The sequence below is a fragment of the Salvelinus fontinalis genome, chromosome 4, assembly GCF_029448725.1.
Source record: "Salvelinus fontinalis isolate EN_2023a chromosome 4, ASM2944872v1, whole genome shotgun sequence".
NCBI lineage: Eukaryota > Metazoa > Chordata > Actinopteri > Salmoniformes > Salmonidae > Salvelinus > Salvelinus fontinalis.
In genome coordinates, this window is record NC_074668.1 from 79,892,969 (window position 1) to 79,907,008 (window position 14,040).

Genomic DNA, 14,040 nt, shown 5'->3' on the forward strand with positions numbered 1-14,040 from the left:
GCGTAACATTCATGCGACAAACCAATACCAATTGTACATACCTTTGTGTGCCTCCTCGTCAGTATACCTGCAAACACAGACACACACATAAGTTGGCAGTTCAGTCATCTGCGCCTAATGCAGCTGTAGCTTTCAACATATTCTTACCTCTTTGTTGATTTACATCCACTGAACTGTGTCCATTTTCTGTTTTAGAACTAATTTTAAAAGCGAGAAAGTTCCAAACACAGCCATTTGCACAAATATGAAAAGATGGATAGTATCACCATAAAACAATATCAATTTAGATCATACAAGGGAGAAACCTTAAATTGAGGGGATCTTACAAATGTTTTAAGTGCCTGAACCTCTGTTTTCTCAAATTCAAATCCAAATGTTTCTGTTGGGCAGTTAGTTCTTGGGGGTTCTTGCAGGTGCCTAAGGAGGTTACTTGATGAACCCCACCTCCTATGGGGTTATTGGAAGTAACTTTTGCGGTCATTTTTCAGTCATTTTCCAATAACCCTAAAGTTCTTCAAAGAACTTTGAGGATCTTAGAAGAACCCTTGTTGAAGCCCTATGGACAGTATGTAACAGGTGCAACTTGTGCAAACAAGACGCTCCTATAAATACCCCTCAAGAAAACATGGGAGGAACAGAGAGGACAAGAAGAAGAGGTTGTTTGAGTAGATGTCGCTGAGCCAACCCAGAAGGATGTGGTGATATAAAGAATTCATTGTTTGTGTTGTTGTTCTGTTCTTCTCCTTTATGGGGTATAGGCCTACAACAGCAGTACCTTTCACACACATATCACCTAAAGTTTAAACCAATGTTATGTATGTATGAGTACTGTAAAGTAAAATGTACTATAAATGTAAGTACTAGACATCATTTTTTCATTATCTTCCCCATAAAGATATATCCTAGAAATAATTTAGCTAAAAGTGAACTAGAGTGTATATGTCCATACCATGCAGCCAATCACAGTGTGTTTGGACAGGTCTCTGGTTCCTCCTCCACTGTCCATGTGTGACAGCTGTGACTGACTCCCCTGGACCTGTGAACTGTCCCAGAGGAAGAGGGGGATTGCTGAAATGCCAAAGCACTCGTTTCTTTCCCTGTGGCCATTTTGAATGAACTCCAAGGCACTTATAATCTCGATGACATGCCACTGTTGAATATAACACTATCTGATGCCCCTCTTCAGACTGTGAACAATATCTTGAGGGACTTGTTGACGTGCTCCTCTCCTCTCTACCGTGTGGTATCACTGACAGAACACTTCAGCATAGATAATATGACACCCCTCCCAGGGACAATCCCTTTTAAACATTAGACTAAATTTGTCTGCTTTAATAACTGCTTATTTTGTCTTTGGAGATCAGAGTTACATGACCCCATCTCTCAGGTGTTATGATTCATAGTGGAGACACGATTCATAATCAAGAGAGGTCAATGGCTAAACTAAGTGTGGGCGACAATTATTTTAAACATGAATTTGGTTGGAGGAATGGTAACATAAACAACGATTACTATGCCATTATTTATTCCTATAAATATTACTCTATCAAGCCTTCTTTGAACTGCTGTGTTGAGCAAATGTAAGTTATCCTATGGGAATGAAATGAGCAATTCCAGTCAAAGATCATGTTTTTGTTGTCCACCTTCACTTCCTTGTGCATAAACTAACCCCCACTCCCCAAACTGACTTCCTTGGCTGTCGCCTACGTCTCAGCACAGTGTTTGAAAAAGGAACAGACATCTTTGAGGGGGTTCCACTTTCTCGCCCATAACCCATATATAGTCTTATCAACGGTAAAATGTATTGGATCAGCGAATCGCAGAGGAGAGCCACTAAAAAGGCAGGACCCGCGGAAGAGAACAGCTGCCGTCATTTCCCCAAAAAGTATTTGGTATCCATGGAGATCCAGTAACTCCTCTGCTATAGTACATATTTGACAAGCTACAGTCGGCTCGAGCACTCCAGCTTCACGTTCAGTGTGGTTCAGACGCGCGGAGCTTCTCAGCATTTTACTCAGTTTGGTGTTTGTCAGTTGGTGAGGCCACCCCAACAACACAGCAGTCATGGACGCCATCAAGAAGAAGATGCAGATGCTTAAGCTAGACAAGGAGAATGCCTTGGACAGAGCTGAGGGAGCTGAGGGAGACAGAAAGGCAGCAGAGGACAAGAGCAAACAGGTTGGCATCCATAGAGAAATCGGGGTCTGTCTTATTTCACACAGGTGCCTTTGGCACTGTGCGTCAAATGTTTGGGCACGGAGTGTTTTGGAGCGTTCTCTCTCTCTCTCTCTTGATATGGATTAAATGAAGTCTCAGAGGATGCGTATGAGGATCAGTATTGATTGCTGTATTTAATCGTATTAGAAATATATTTGTTTTTGGGGTGTGACAATATTTTATTATTGGACTCCAGGAAGTTTTAGAAAATATTTATTGTTTGACCGATTCATTTATACTGCATTATACAGGATTAAGCCTACTATAAACTAATATTCTTTGATCAGCGTTAGATTTTTTACCATAAAACATGAATAGCGTAGTCTGTTGATTAAAGTATGCCACTCTAGTGTTGTGAGTGGATTGAATAAATGAAATGTAAATAATTGTCCAAAGACAATTGAAGCATTGAAGCATTTGTAAGTGTTTGCCTTTTTTCCATGACTCTTGGCTTTTGTTTTCTTCCCTTTGTTGTCTGTTTCTGGCTGTGCGTCCACGCTGCTTATGGCACACCCCAATTGACTGATGATATTCCCCACCAACTATCAGCTTGAGGATGACCTGGTAGCGCTGCAGAAGAAGCTGAAGGGAACAGAGGATGAGTTGGACAAGTACTCTGAGTCTCTTAAGGATGCCCAGGAGAAACTTGAACTCGCTGAGAAGAAAGCCACAGACGTAAGTTTGAAGAGGCGCGGTGGCATAAACCTGTCCGAAGTGTTAGAGTGTTCGTGGTCCCCCTGAATCCAATCTGCTAACATTGAACCTCAACATTTTTCATTCTAGGCCTAGTCATTATACATATACGTTAAGATTATTTTATTGTTTCAGTTTGGAATAGCCTACATAATGGTTTATGGTTAATACCTACGTTTTCATTAGGCTCGACCATTGGCCTGCCATGCGCAATATTCCACACGTGTTCATTGAAACCGAATAAGACTGAGTAGACCAACTGTAGGCTTAACAAATGTGCGTTGTGTGCCACCCACCTCGAAGATGCAAGCAGAAGCTTAAATTTAGCTGTGTTTTATATGGCCAAGTTACAGCTGACAGGTGTAGGCAGTGTACCCTGTGCACCCCGCAACCTGTTGGGTTAAAATGGAGGCCCGTTTAGAATTTCAGTTTAAAGTTTGGTGGAAGTTTTTGAATATTTTAAATACCTTTAATTTAGATTTGTAGTTGTCATACATTATATTCCACTCGTCAAATTAAAACTTTTACTTCTCCTTTTATTGAGAATGTTGTAGGGGACTGCAATAATTGAACGTTTGTTCTTATAGGAAACATGCATCTTATTGTGTCAGTTCAGAAAGAACACCAAATTATGATAGTAATTATAGTTTAAAATAATAATAAACAAAAATGGTACCAAAACTATTTATACTATATTTATACTATTTAGCCTATAGGTCAGGGGTGTCAAACTCATTCCACGGAGGGCCTAGTGTCTGCAGGTTTTTGGTTTTTCCTTTCAATAAAGCCCTAGACAACCAGGTGTGGGGAGTTCCTAACTAATTAGTGATGTTAATTCATCAATCAAGTACAAGGGAGGAGCGAAAACCCGCAGACACTCGGCCCCCCGTGGAATGAGTTTGACACCTGTGCTATAGGTCTATCATTATTATGAATTGGGATAATCATGTTAATTTTGTCCTTATGTAATCGATTTTTATTTTTTAAATACAATTAATATCTTTAAATACATTTTAAATGCTTATTTTAAAACGTTTATTATAGGTTAAATCCCCCCATAATAAATGAATATCCCTGATATGATGCGCAATCACAGCACCACTAGCATGAGCATGTAGGGGATAAGGGGGTTGGGGAGGCTCTGAGCAGAGTGCCCATTATAGGCTAATGGCCAATAAGTCATTATGACATAATCATATTATCTCACTATAATACAATAAATAAATAACCTCTTTTAACAAAATCTTTCTGGATATTTTGAGGCAATTTTGCGCAATGTATGAAATATGTTACTTCCGGTGTCATTTAGCGCAAGTCCCAGCCTCCCCAGTAGCAGTAGGAAAAAACCACAGAGACGTGAGGAGATTTTCTCATCCCGGCATCGTTGCGTGTTTCTGTCCCGAGAACCGTTAGAAAAAGGCGTAGGCAATAGAAAATAGGCAGTAAACAAGCGAAATGGCCGGGCTAACGTCGTTGGAAGCTGTAAAAAGGAAAATTAAAGCATTACAAGAGCAGGCTGACGGTGCAGAAGAGTCGGCAGAGAGGCGGCAGAAGGAACTGGGTCTGGAGAGGGATGCGAGAGAATCCGTAAACCCTGGCTAATAATTTAAGACAATTAGTCTGCAGCCTGCCTGACGACAGTATTAGTATACATCTGATCAACACGCTTGGTAGAACGATAGACAGAATATAGATGATTTTACGGTACTAAAAAATCTATATTTGTCTGTCATGTGATGTGCTAAAAGGATGGAGAAATTGGACAGTGAGAATCGATTTAATGGTAAAACGTGGCAGGCAGGAAGGCTCCAAAATAAACACATTAACCTAGGCTGCTGCAGATTCAGCATGCTCCAGTCCATCATACACTATCATCCTACACCTCCTGTAGCTACATACATTTACATAATTGTCAGCTTATTATGTTTATATTGGTCGCTGCCTTTCCAAATATGCCAATTAGGCCTATATAAATGTATATTTTATACAATCTTGTCTATAGAATGTTATATATAATGCTGGAGATTAGCATGAAATTACAGGGGCTCCCGAGTGGTGCAGCGGTCTAAGGCACTGCATCTCAGTGTTAGAGGGGTCACTACAGACCCTGGTTCCATTCCAGGCTGTATCACAACCGTCCGTGATTGGGAGTCCCTTAGGGCGGCACACAATTGGCCCAGCGTCGTCCGGTTTAGGGTTTGGTTGGGGTAGGTCATCATTGTAAATAAGAATTTGTTCTTAACTGACTTGCCTAGTTAAAAGAAGGTTAAATAAATAAAATACAGTGTGGTCTGGGCCCTTATGCCTTTCTCACACATTTAAACCTTAATCCCCTATAGTGTTAAGAAGCCCCCCACAGAGGTGTCCAAATGTGAGCCCCAACCTCCTCCATTACACATCTCTCCAGATACTGTATTATGCAAGAAAGTGTGACTGTCTGAGTGTGCATCAGGTTGACATTGTGGTTTCTCCATGTTGTGCTCACTTAGGCCGAGGCTGATGTAGCTTCCCTGAACAGACGTATCCAACTGGTTGAGGAGGAGTTGGATCGTGCTCAGGAGCGTCTGGCCACAGCTCTGACCAAGCTGGAGGAGGCTGAGAAGGCTGCTGATGAGAGTGAGAGGTGAGCAGCAGCACTCAGAGACTCCGACTCTGTATCATACACTACACTCTTAGACAAAAAAGGTGCTATCTAGAACCAAAAATAGTTATTTCGGCTGTCACCATAGGAGAAGCCTGTGAAGAACCACTTTTGTTTACGGGTAGAACCCTTTTCCACAGAGGCCTCTACATGGAACCCAAAAGAGTTCTACATGAAACCTAAAAGGGTTTTACCAGGAGTCAAAAAGTATTCCCCTATGGGGACAGCCGCAGAACCCTTTCGGAACCATTTCTTCTAGGAGTATAGACACAGCCATCATCAGACCCGTCAGTCTGTCTCAAACCCAGTCATCAACACCAAACCCATATAGATGACATCAATCCACAAGACCACAGTAATAATGTTATCATTTCACTGTTAAAAGTGTTCAGTAAAGGATGCATGATAAAGGTATTGTATCATTTCAGACAGTAGTTTTAGAAGAAGCCGAGCCAAAATGGAGCCCCGTAAATTGTGTACAGCGACATCCATTTCTTATGATATGTTACATCCTGTATTTATTTTACAATATTCTGCAATTCATATGATACAGTATGTTGTGAATTCCAATAAGTACAATGTGTGACAAATTTGTAAGTGCTTAAGATCATGTTAAATCTCTTTAACTAGCACACTTATTGAGAAGAGTTCATGTAAAATATGCATAAGCACACTGTACCAGATTTATTGTGTTACAATAGGCAAGTGCCAAATGTAGTTATGGCCCCCACAGTGTGTGGACTGTTGGGCTGCAGATTAATGTCCTCCTATTCCTTTTAGTTTATCAACATTTTATTTATTTAAAAAACAAGACAACGTGCAATGTCCTCCTATCCCTGACATATGTTCCCCCCCGTTTATTCCGTCCTCCAGAGGCATGAAGGTGATTGAAAACAGAGCATCGAAGGATGAGGAGAAGATGGAGCTGCAGGAGATCCAGCTGAAGGAGGCCAAGCACATCGCTGAGGAGGCTGACAGGAAATACGAGGAGGTGAGTTTCCTAGCATTCCTTAGGCTGATACTTTATTATATACAGTGCCTTCGGAAAGCATTCAGACCCCTTGACTTTTTCCTCATTTTGTTACGTTACAGCCTTATTCTAAAATTGATTAAATAAAAATAAATCCTCATCAATCTACACACAATACCTCACAATGACAAAGCGAAAACTGATTTTTATAATTTCTTTTCAATTTATTAAAGATAAAAAAACAGATACCTTATATACATAAGTATTCAGACCCTTTGCTATGAGACTCGAAATTGAACTTAGGTGCATCCTGTTTCCATTGATCATCTTTGAGATGTTTCTACAACTTGATTGGAGTCACTTGTGGTAAATTCTATTGATTGGACATGATTTGGAAAGGCACACACCTGTCTATATAAGGTCCCACAGTTGACAGTGCATGTCAGAGCAAAAACCAAGCCATGAGGTCGAAGGAATTGTCTGTAGTGCTCCGAGACAGGATTGTGTCAAGGCACAGATCTGGGGAAGGGTACCAAAAAAATGTCTGCATTATTGACGGTCCCCAAGAACACCGTGGCCTCCATCATTCTTAAATGGAGGAAGTTTGGAACCACCAAGACTCTTCCTAGAGCTGGCCACCCGACAAAACTGAGCAATCGGGGAAGAAGGGCCTTGGTCAGGGAGGTGACCAAGAACCCGATTGTCACTCCGACAGAGCTCTAGAGTTCCTCTGTGGAGATGGGAGAACCTTCCAGAATGACAACCATCTTTGCAGCACTCCACCAATCAGGGCTTTATGGTAGAGTGGCCAGACGGAAGCCACTCCTCAGTAAAAGGCACACGGCAGCCCACTTGGAGTTGCCAAAAGGCACCTAAAGACTCAGACCATGAGAAACAAGATTCTCTGGTCTGATGAAACCAAGATTGAACTCTTTAGCCTGAATGCCAAGTGTCACATCTGGAGGAAACCTGGCACCATCCCTACGCTGAAGCATGGTGGTGGCAGCATCATGTTGTGGGGATGTTTTTCAGCGGCAGGGACTGGGAGACTAGTCAGGATCGAGGGAAAGATGAACAGAGCAAAGTACACAGAGATACTTGATGAAAACCTGCTCCAGAGTGCTCAGGAACAAAGACTGGGGGCGAAGGTTCACCTTCTAACAGGACAACGACCCTAAGCACACAGCCAAGACAACGCAGAAGTGGCTTCGGGACAAGTCTCAGAATGTCCTTGAAAAATTTAAGGGGTCTGAATACGTCCGAAGGCACTGTACTTCTGAGGTCCTCGTGTGTGTGTGTGTGTGTGTGTGTGTGTGTGTGTGTGTGTGAATGTGCGCGTGTGGGAAACAGACAGCATATAGACCTGTACATGAAACTAAACATATAACATATTGATTGCTTGGTGCACCAATGTGCTATAGTGATGTGTTGTCCTATTATGGGTGAAAACAGGTCGCCCGTAAGCTGGTCATCATTGAGAGTGATCTGGAACGTACAGAGGAGCGCGCTGAGCTCTCTGAAGGGTAAAAACTTTGAAACCAACCACAAAATACAGCACAATTTACTGCTTTGGAGACAACCTGCTGTTACTCTTATTGTGTACTTATTGCCCTGTTATAACTCTTGTTTCTTTCCCCCGTCGGTCCTCCTATTGCATTCGTTCCTTCTCCTCCTCTGCTCCTTCAACCATACCTAAAACACCAGCAAATGCGCTGAGCTTGAGGAAGAGTTGAAGACAGTCACAAACAACCTGAAGTCTCTTGAGGCTCAGGCAGAGAAGGTAGGTGTCTGTTTAGACAAATGTATTTGTAGAGTCTCAGGTCGTTGCAGTCGGGGGTTATATCCCCACTGCCTGCTAGTATAGCCACAGAGATAAAGGGAGGTAACTCTATTGAGTAGGCCCACTCATTTCTGCCTGTTATCCCTTGAACCAGTTCATGTCGGTAGTGCTGTGATGATGACTTTCTGACCTGCGCTCCACTATGTCACTACAGTACTCACAGAAGGAGGACAAGTACGAGGAGGAGATCAAGGTTCTCACAGACAAGCTAAAGGAGGTGAGTTCCCTTTAGTGTTAGCAAATTAGCCCCTGTTTCCATTCACTTTACCATTAGCTAAAGTGGGACATTAGCGTAAGCATGTTAGCCACTAGATCTTCTGTAAAGTGCGACCATAGAAAGGGTGGAGAACACTAGACATTGTATTATATATCTATGTTGGAACATGTTTTGGTGTGATGAGGATGGGAGACACTCATCACATCTTGTCTGCCTCTTGTGCCACAGGCTGAGACCCGTGCTGAGTTCGCTGAGAGGTCCGTGGCCAAGCTTGAGAAGACCATTGATGATCTGGAGGGTATGGACCTTTTTCCTTTCAGTTCATATATTGTGAAGCATTTTCTATGTGAAAATCTGAGGTAAGTTGTATAGTAAAACAGGACATATGCAGTGCCTTCAGAAAGTATTCACCCTCCGTTGTATTGTGTTACAGCCTGAATTTTAAATTGATTACATTTTGTCACTGGCTTACACACAATATCCCATAAAATCAGAGAAATTATGTTTTCAGAAATGTTTACAAATTAATAAAAGAAACGTTGAAATGTCTTGAGTCAATAAGTATTCAACCCATTTGTTATGACAAGCCTAAATAAGTTCAGGAGTAAAAATTTGCTTAGCAAGTGACATAATAAGTTGCACACTGTGTGCAATAATAGTGTTTAAAATTATTTCTGAATGACTACCTCATTCATCTCTGTACTCCACATATAAAATTATCTGTAAGTTCCCTCAGTCGAGCAGTGAATATCAAACACAGATTCAACCACAAAGACCAGGGAGGTTTTCCAATTTCTTGCAAAGAAGGGCACCTATTGGTAGATGGGTAAAAAAAACTAAAAACACACGCATTAAATAACCCTTTGAGCATGGTGAAGTTATTAATTACACTTTGGATGGTGTATCAATATACCCAGTAACTACAAAGATACAGGCGTCCTTTCTAACTCAGTTGCCGGAAAGAAAGGAAACCGCTCAGGGATTTCACCATGAGGCCAATGGTGACATTAAAACAGTGAGGGTTTAATAGCTATGATGGGAGAAAACTGAGGATGAATCAACAACATTGTAGTTACTCCACAATACTAACCTAAAGGACAGAGTGAAAAGAAGGAAGCATGTACAGAATTAAAATATTTAAAAAATGCATCCTGTTTTCAATAAGGCACTAAAGTAAAACTGCAAAAAATGTGGCAAAGAAATTAACACTATATCATGAATACAAAGTGTTGTGTTTGGGGCAAATCCAACACATCACTGAGCACCACTCTTCATATTTTCAAGCGTGATGATGGCTGCATCATGTTATGGGTATGCTTGTCATCTGCAAGGACTAGGGAGATTTTTAGGATAAAAATAAACAAAATAGAGCTAAGCAAAGGCAAAATCCTAGAGGAAAACCTGGGAGACAAATTCACCTTTCATCAGGACAATAACCTGAAACACAAGGCCAAATATACACCAGAGTTGCTTACCAAGATGACACTGAATGTTCCTGAGTGGCCTAGTTACAGTTTTGGTTTGAAAATCTATGGTAAGACTTGAAAATGGCTGTCTAGCAATGATCAACAACCAACTTGACAGTGCTTGAAGAATTTGAAAAAGAGTAATGTGCAAATATTGTCAAGTCTAACCTTTCATCACCTCCTCTGTGGTGTCATCAGATACTGCATCTACATTCTACACAGTCAGTTCTGTACTAGGTAGACTAGGCCAGTGCCACAGCTGACATTATGCAGACCCACAGTCAGTGTTTGTTAGGCTAGTGCAGGCCAGGGAAAGAAATGTCTCATGCTGCTGTTGGTGTGACTGTGGTACTGTAGCTGTGGAATTACAAAGCATTCACAATGGAGCTCTATATAATTTGGTTGGAGACCATGTTGTCATTTCCTTCTGGAAAATAAAGAAGCTACACACTGTACCACTCCGATGTAATATGTATTAATTAGATACACACATTTCAAAACCAAGCAGCCTTCATCAGGTTTTCAGTTAGTCGTTTCCTGATTGGTCTAAACAATCTAACAGGGCATTAGTGGCCTGTGCACATCCTATTGCTCCCTTATTCTTTTTCGGTTAGACATTCTATTTTATTTCGATCAGTTCTCTGACAATCCTTTGTTTTTTCCTAACCTTTTCCCCTCCTTTCTTTGCTCTGTCTATCATCTCTGTTACTGTCCCCACCCTCCTTCATTATCACCCCATCAATGTCATCTCCTCCACCACTCCTCTCCTCCTCCTCCACTCCACCCATAATAGATGAGTTGTATGCACAGAAGCTGAAGTACAAGGCCATCAGCGAGGAGCTGGACCACGCCCTCAACGACATGACCTCCATGTAATTTATCATCTGCTTGTGTCTGCTTGTGTGTTGTGCATAGGTCCCACCCACTCACAATGTTTTCTACTGTATACTCCCTATAGTGGCATATTTGTTTGGTGTGTTTCATCTGTTTGGATTTTTCCACTCACATTTTAGTTTCAGTGCCTACTAATCTGACTCACATTAAGCTTCTGCCATGCAACAGAAAATAGCTTTTGCCTTTTGTAGTTAACTAGTGGCTTTTTTGTTAGGCTGAGAAAACTATATAGAATCTAACATGCATTGTACAATTAAAGTTGTACAATCAGTTTTTACATGCTTTTAGAAACATCTAAATTGAACTTCCAGAATAGTGTACCTCTCAACCCTTTTTGAGTACCTGGCTCTGCTTTCTGTTCTGTGTCCTGTTGTTTCCATCCTGCATGTCATATCAGTCACGTGCCTTTCTACGATTTGTCCCTCCAACACGCTCTGTTTTTCCTCTCATTCTTTTCCAGTTAAATTTTTTTACATCATCTCACAACCATCACAGATGCCACCCGCTGGTTGAGAGGCCTCTCTCTACTACAACTATGTGGCAGTATCGCCCAACATCCTGTCCCCTATGTCTCCACGTCTCTTCTTTACCACAGCACCACCGCACATTGGGCCTCTGCTGCTGCTGCCATCCTATAGACCACCTTTTGTACAGAACCCTGACTCATTTTGCTTTCTGTAAAATAAACTTTACATCCATCCATGTCAGCCATTCTTACCCTTCAAATATGTAGTTCTTAATTTCCTTAATTTCCTGTCTTTAACTGTTTCTCTGTTTAATTTATTACTGAGCAGCTTTGAATAAAACCGAAAGCTCCTCTTCCCAAACATATGTTTTTGATTTGATTTTGGTTGGCATTATGGTACTATGGTAGTAGTATTAACTAAAAATGTGCTTACATTTGGACAAAAGCACATCCACAGAGCTTATTCTTTAAAAAAAAGTATAAGGTGTTTATTTACAGGGATAGGCAAGAAATTTAGAGGGAGAGAGATAGATAAAAAATATTGTGTAGAGGTGCGGTGGGACGGGGATTTGACCCCACTCAGGCAGTGGATTGTGTAAGTGCAGAGGGCTGCGGCCATGACCTCTCTACCAACCTCAGGCATGGTTTCAACTTCTTTAACCAGACGAGTTCAATTACATGGATTGATCAGAAACTGAAAATGTACCTGTTTCAGCATTCCCGACGGTCACACTTTGCTTCATGTTCAAAGCCAAAAGATAATAGTGACTTGTGTAACATTGGGGATATTTTGTAAACATATAATTGTCATTTCACAGTCACACCATCTCCACATTGAGGTGAGGGGGCCATTTCTTTGTTTGCAGATAGATGTGATCATTTAGGCAGAGGGTAGAAAACAATGGTATTTGTTGTGTGTGCTGTTGTAGCATGACACAAGACTCTATCTTTCTGTACTAACACACTTTGTTCTCTCTATTCTATTTTCTCTTAACCTGCTTTCTGACTGCAAAGACCCTCTGTACCGGCAGCTTGAGAAAAATCGTCTTCTTTCCAATGAACTGAGAGTGGTGTTAAATCAGGATTAAACTATTACTGGATGTGTTGTGAAATTAGCACTGTGCTCAAATTAGAAGAAAAAAAATGAAAGGCACTCTTCATTTGTGGCTCAAATTTAAAATACCTTTATTGTCTTGGCATGTCATTGGCCGTAGACATTTGTCTGATGCTGTGATGGAAATATAGGATAATGTGTGTCTATGACACAAACCTAAGAGTCAGGCAAAGACAAAAAATATATATATTGGATAATATTTATCGGGAAGAAATAATTGGACTGTAGTTAATGCGGAGCATCAGAGAAATGAAATGCATGTTCACATTGCAGGTGAAGAGGGCAGGTTTCACAGACTCACAGATGGATTTAAGCGCAGGCCTATTTTTGTTTAGTTAACCAACATCTGGAATTGTTATTTCATGAACAGCAATTCGATTTAGATAACATAAACTGGATCACTGGATCACTGGATCACTGTCTATAAGTCTATGACTGAAAGATTGTCCATTGTACAGGAGTAATTCTGGGTCTGTGAAACTGACCCACAATGTATGATAAGGCTTGATATGAGTGTGCATTATAACAATATCTAGTGACTGTGGTTGACTAAGGATATACACAGGGACCACCTTTTAAAGTTTTAACTATAACAATCTTCATTCAATATTATTGGGTCTGTGAAACGCTTGGTTAAGTCATTTTCATTGTGGTCAAAAATTATAAATAGTCTGCAGGCTTCATTTTTATGTTGCACACATAGTGACAAACTCTATCAGGCTAATGATGAGATGAGAGAACTTTGGTATGTGTCAAATCTTGGATCAGACACTCATGGACCTCAATAACATGCAACAACATGGTCCATTATCACACAAGACTGCACCGCTCACCTGCTGTGACCTGGTCCAGCATTACACCATGATCACACCAACACTCACCTGTCGTTGCCATGGAGTGCTCCTCCTTGCCCTCTTTGTGGAGATCTCTGGGGCTTGACTGTTTTCTCAGCTCTCAGAGGGGCTGAGAAAACAAACACAATGGACTTTAACTGGATGTTAGCTAGACAGCAAAGCAGACGTATGGCTGAGCAGTCACTTGACTCATATACCATTTATTTTTGTATGTTAAAGTGAGATTTAATTGACAAAATGTGCACTTTATTTATTCAAGCTATTATAATGGACAGGATTACTCTTGACCAATTAAGCCATAACCGAAGCCAAGGTTTAACATTTGTACTTTTTTATTCTGCTTTTGTAACTTGTTCTTTAGTTATTTATTGTCCATGTTTCTTTATGTCCATGTTTCATATGTATGTGCTGGTGCCTCAGTGATATACAGTACTTATATTTAAAAGAAAGTAAGCATGTGCAATATGTACACTGATACAATGTTTAGCGAGGCGGCAGGTACAGTATGTTCATTTAATCTCAAATAGATCGACCTAGATCATTTCATGTCCAGTGTCACTCCCCAGGGAATGTTTTTTTTGTCAAATAGCATACATGTTTGATTTGATGGTGTCTCTTGTTCCTTTTATTATGTGAATGTAATATATAAATAAAAACCCACAATCACA

The 14,040-nt window shown here is 40.8% G+C and overlaps 1 protein-coding gene across 6 annotated transcripts; it reads left to right on the forward strand.

Moving 5' to 3' along the window:
- The first annotated feature begins 1,936 nt into the window (after positions 1-1,936).
- LOC129854489 (tropomyosin alpha-1 chain-like) lies at positions 1,937-14,040 on the forward strand. 6 transcript variants are annotated; one of them, XM_055921574.1, is made up of 10 exons: positions 1,937-2,178; positions 2,767-2,892; positions 5,400-5,533; positions 6,425-6,542; positions 7,974-8,044; positions 8,226-8,301; positions 8,516-8,578; positions 8,807-8,876; positions 10,838-10,916; positions 12,419-14,040. In XM_055921574.1, the coding sequence occupies exons 1-10, from the start codon at positions 2,065-2,067 to the stop codon at positions 12,438-12,440; spliced, it is 873 nt and encodes a 290-aa protein (XP_055777549.1). In that variant the 5' UTR covers positions 1,937-2,064; the 3' UTR covers positions 12,441-14,040. The 6 variants fall into 6 exon arrangements, with proteins under 6 accessions (XP_055777549.1, XP_055777550.1, XP_055777552.1 ...); XM_055921575.1 differs by lacking the exon at positions 12,419-14,040 and adding an exon at positions 11,399-11,765; XM_055921577.1 differs by lacking the exon at positions 10,838-10,916 and having other exon boundaries at positions 1,939-2,178.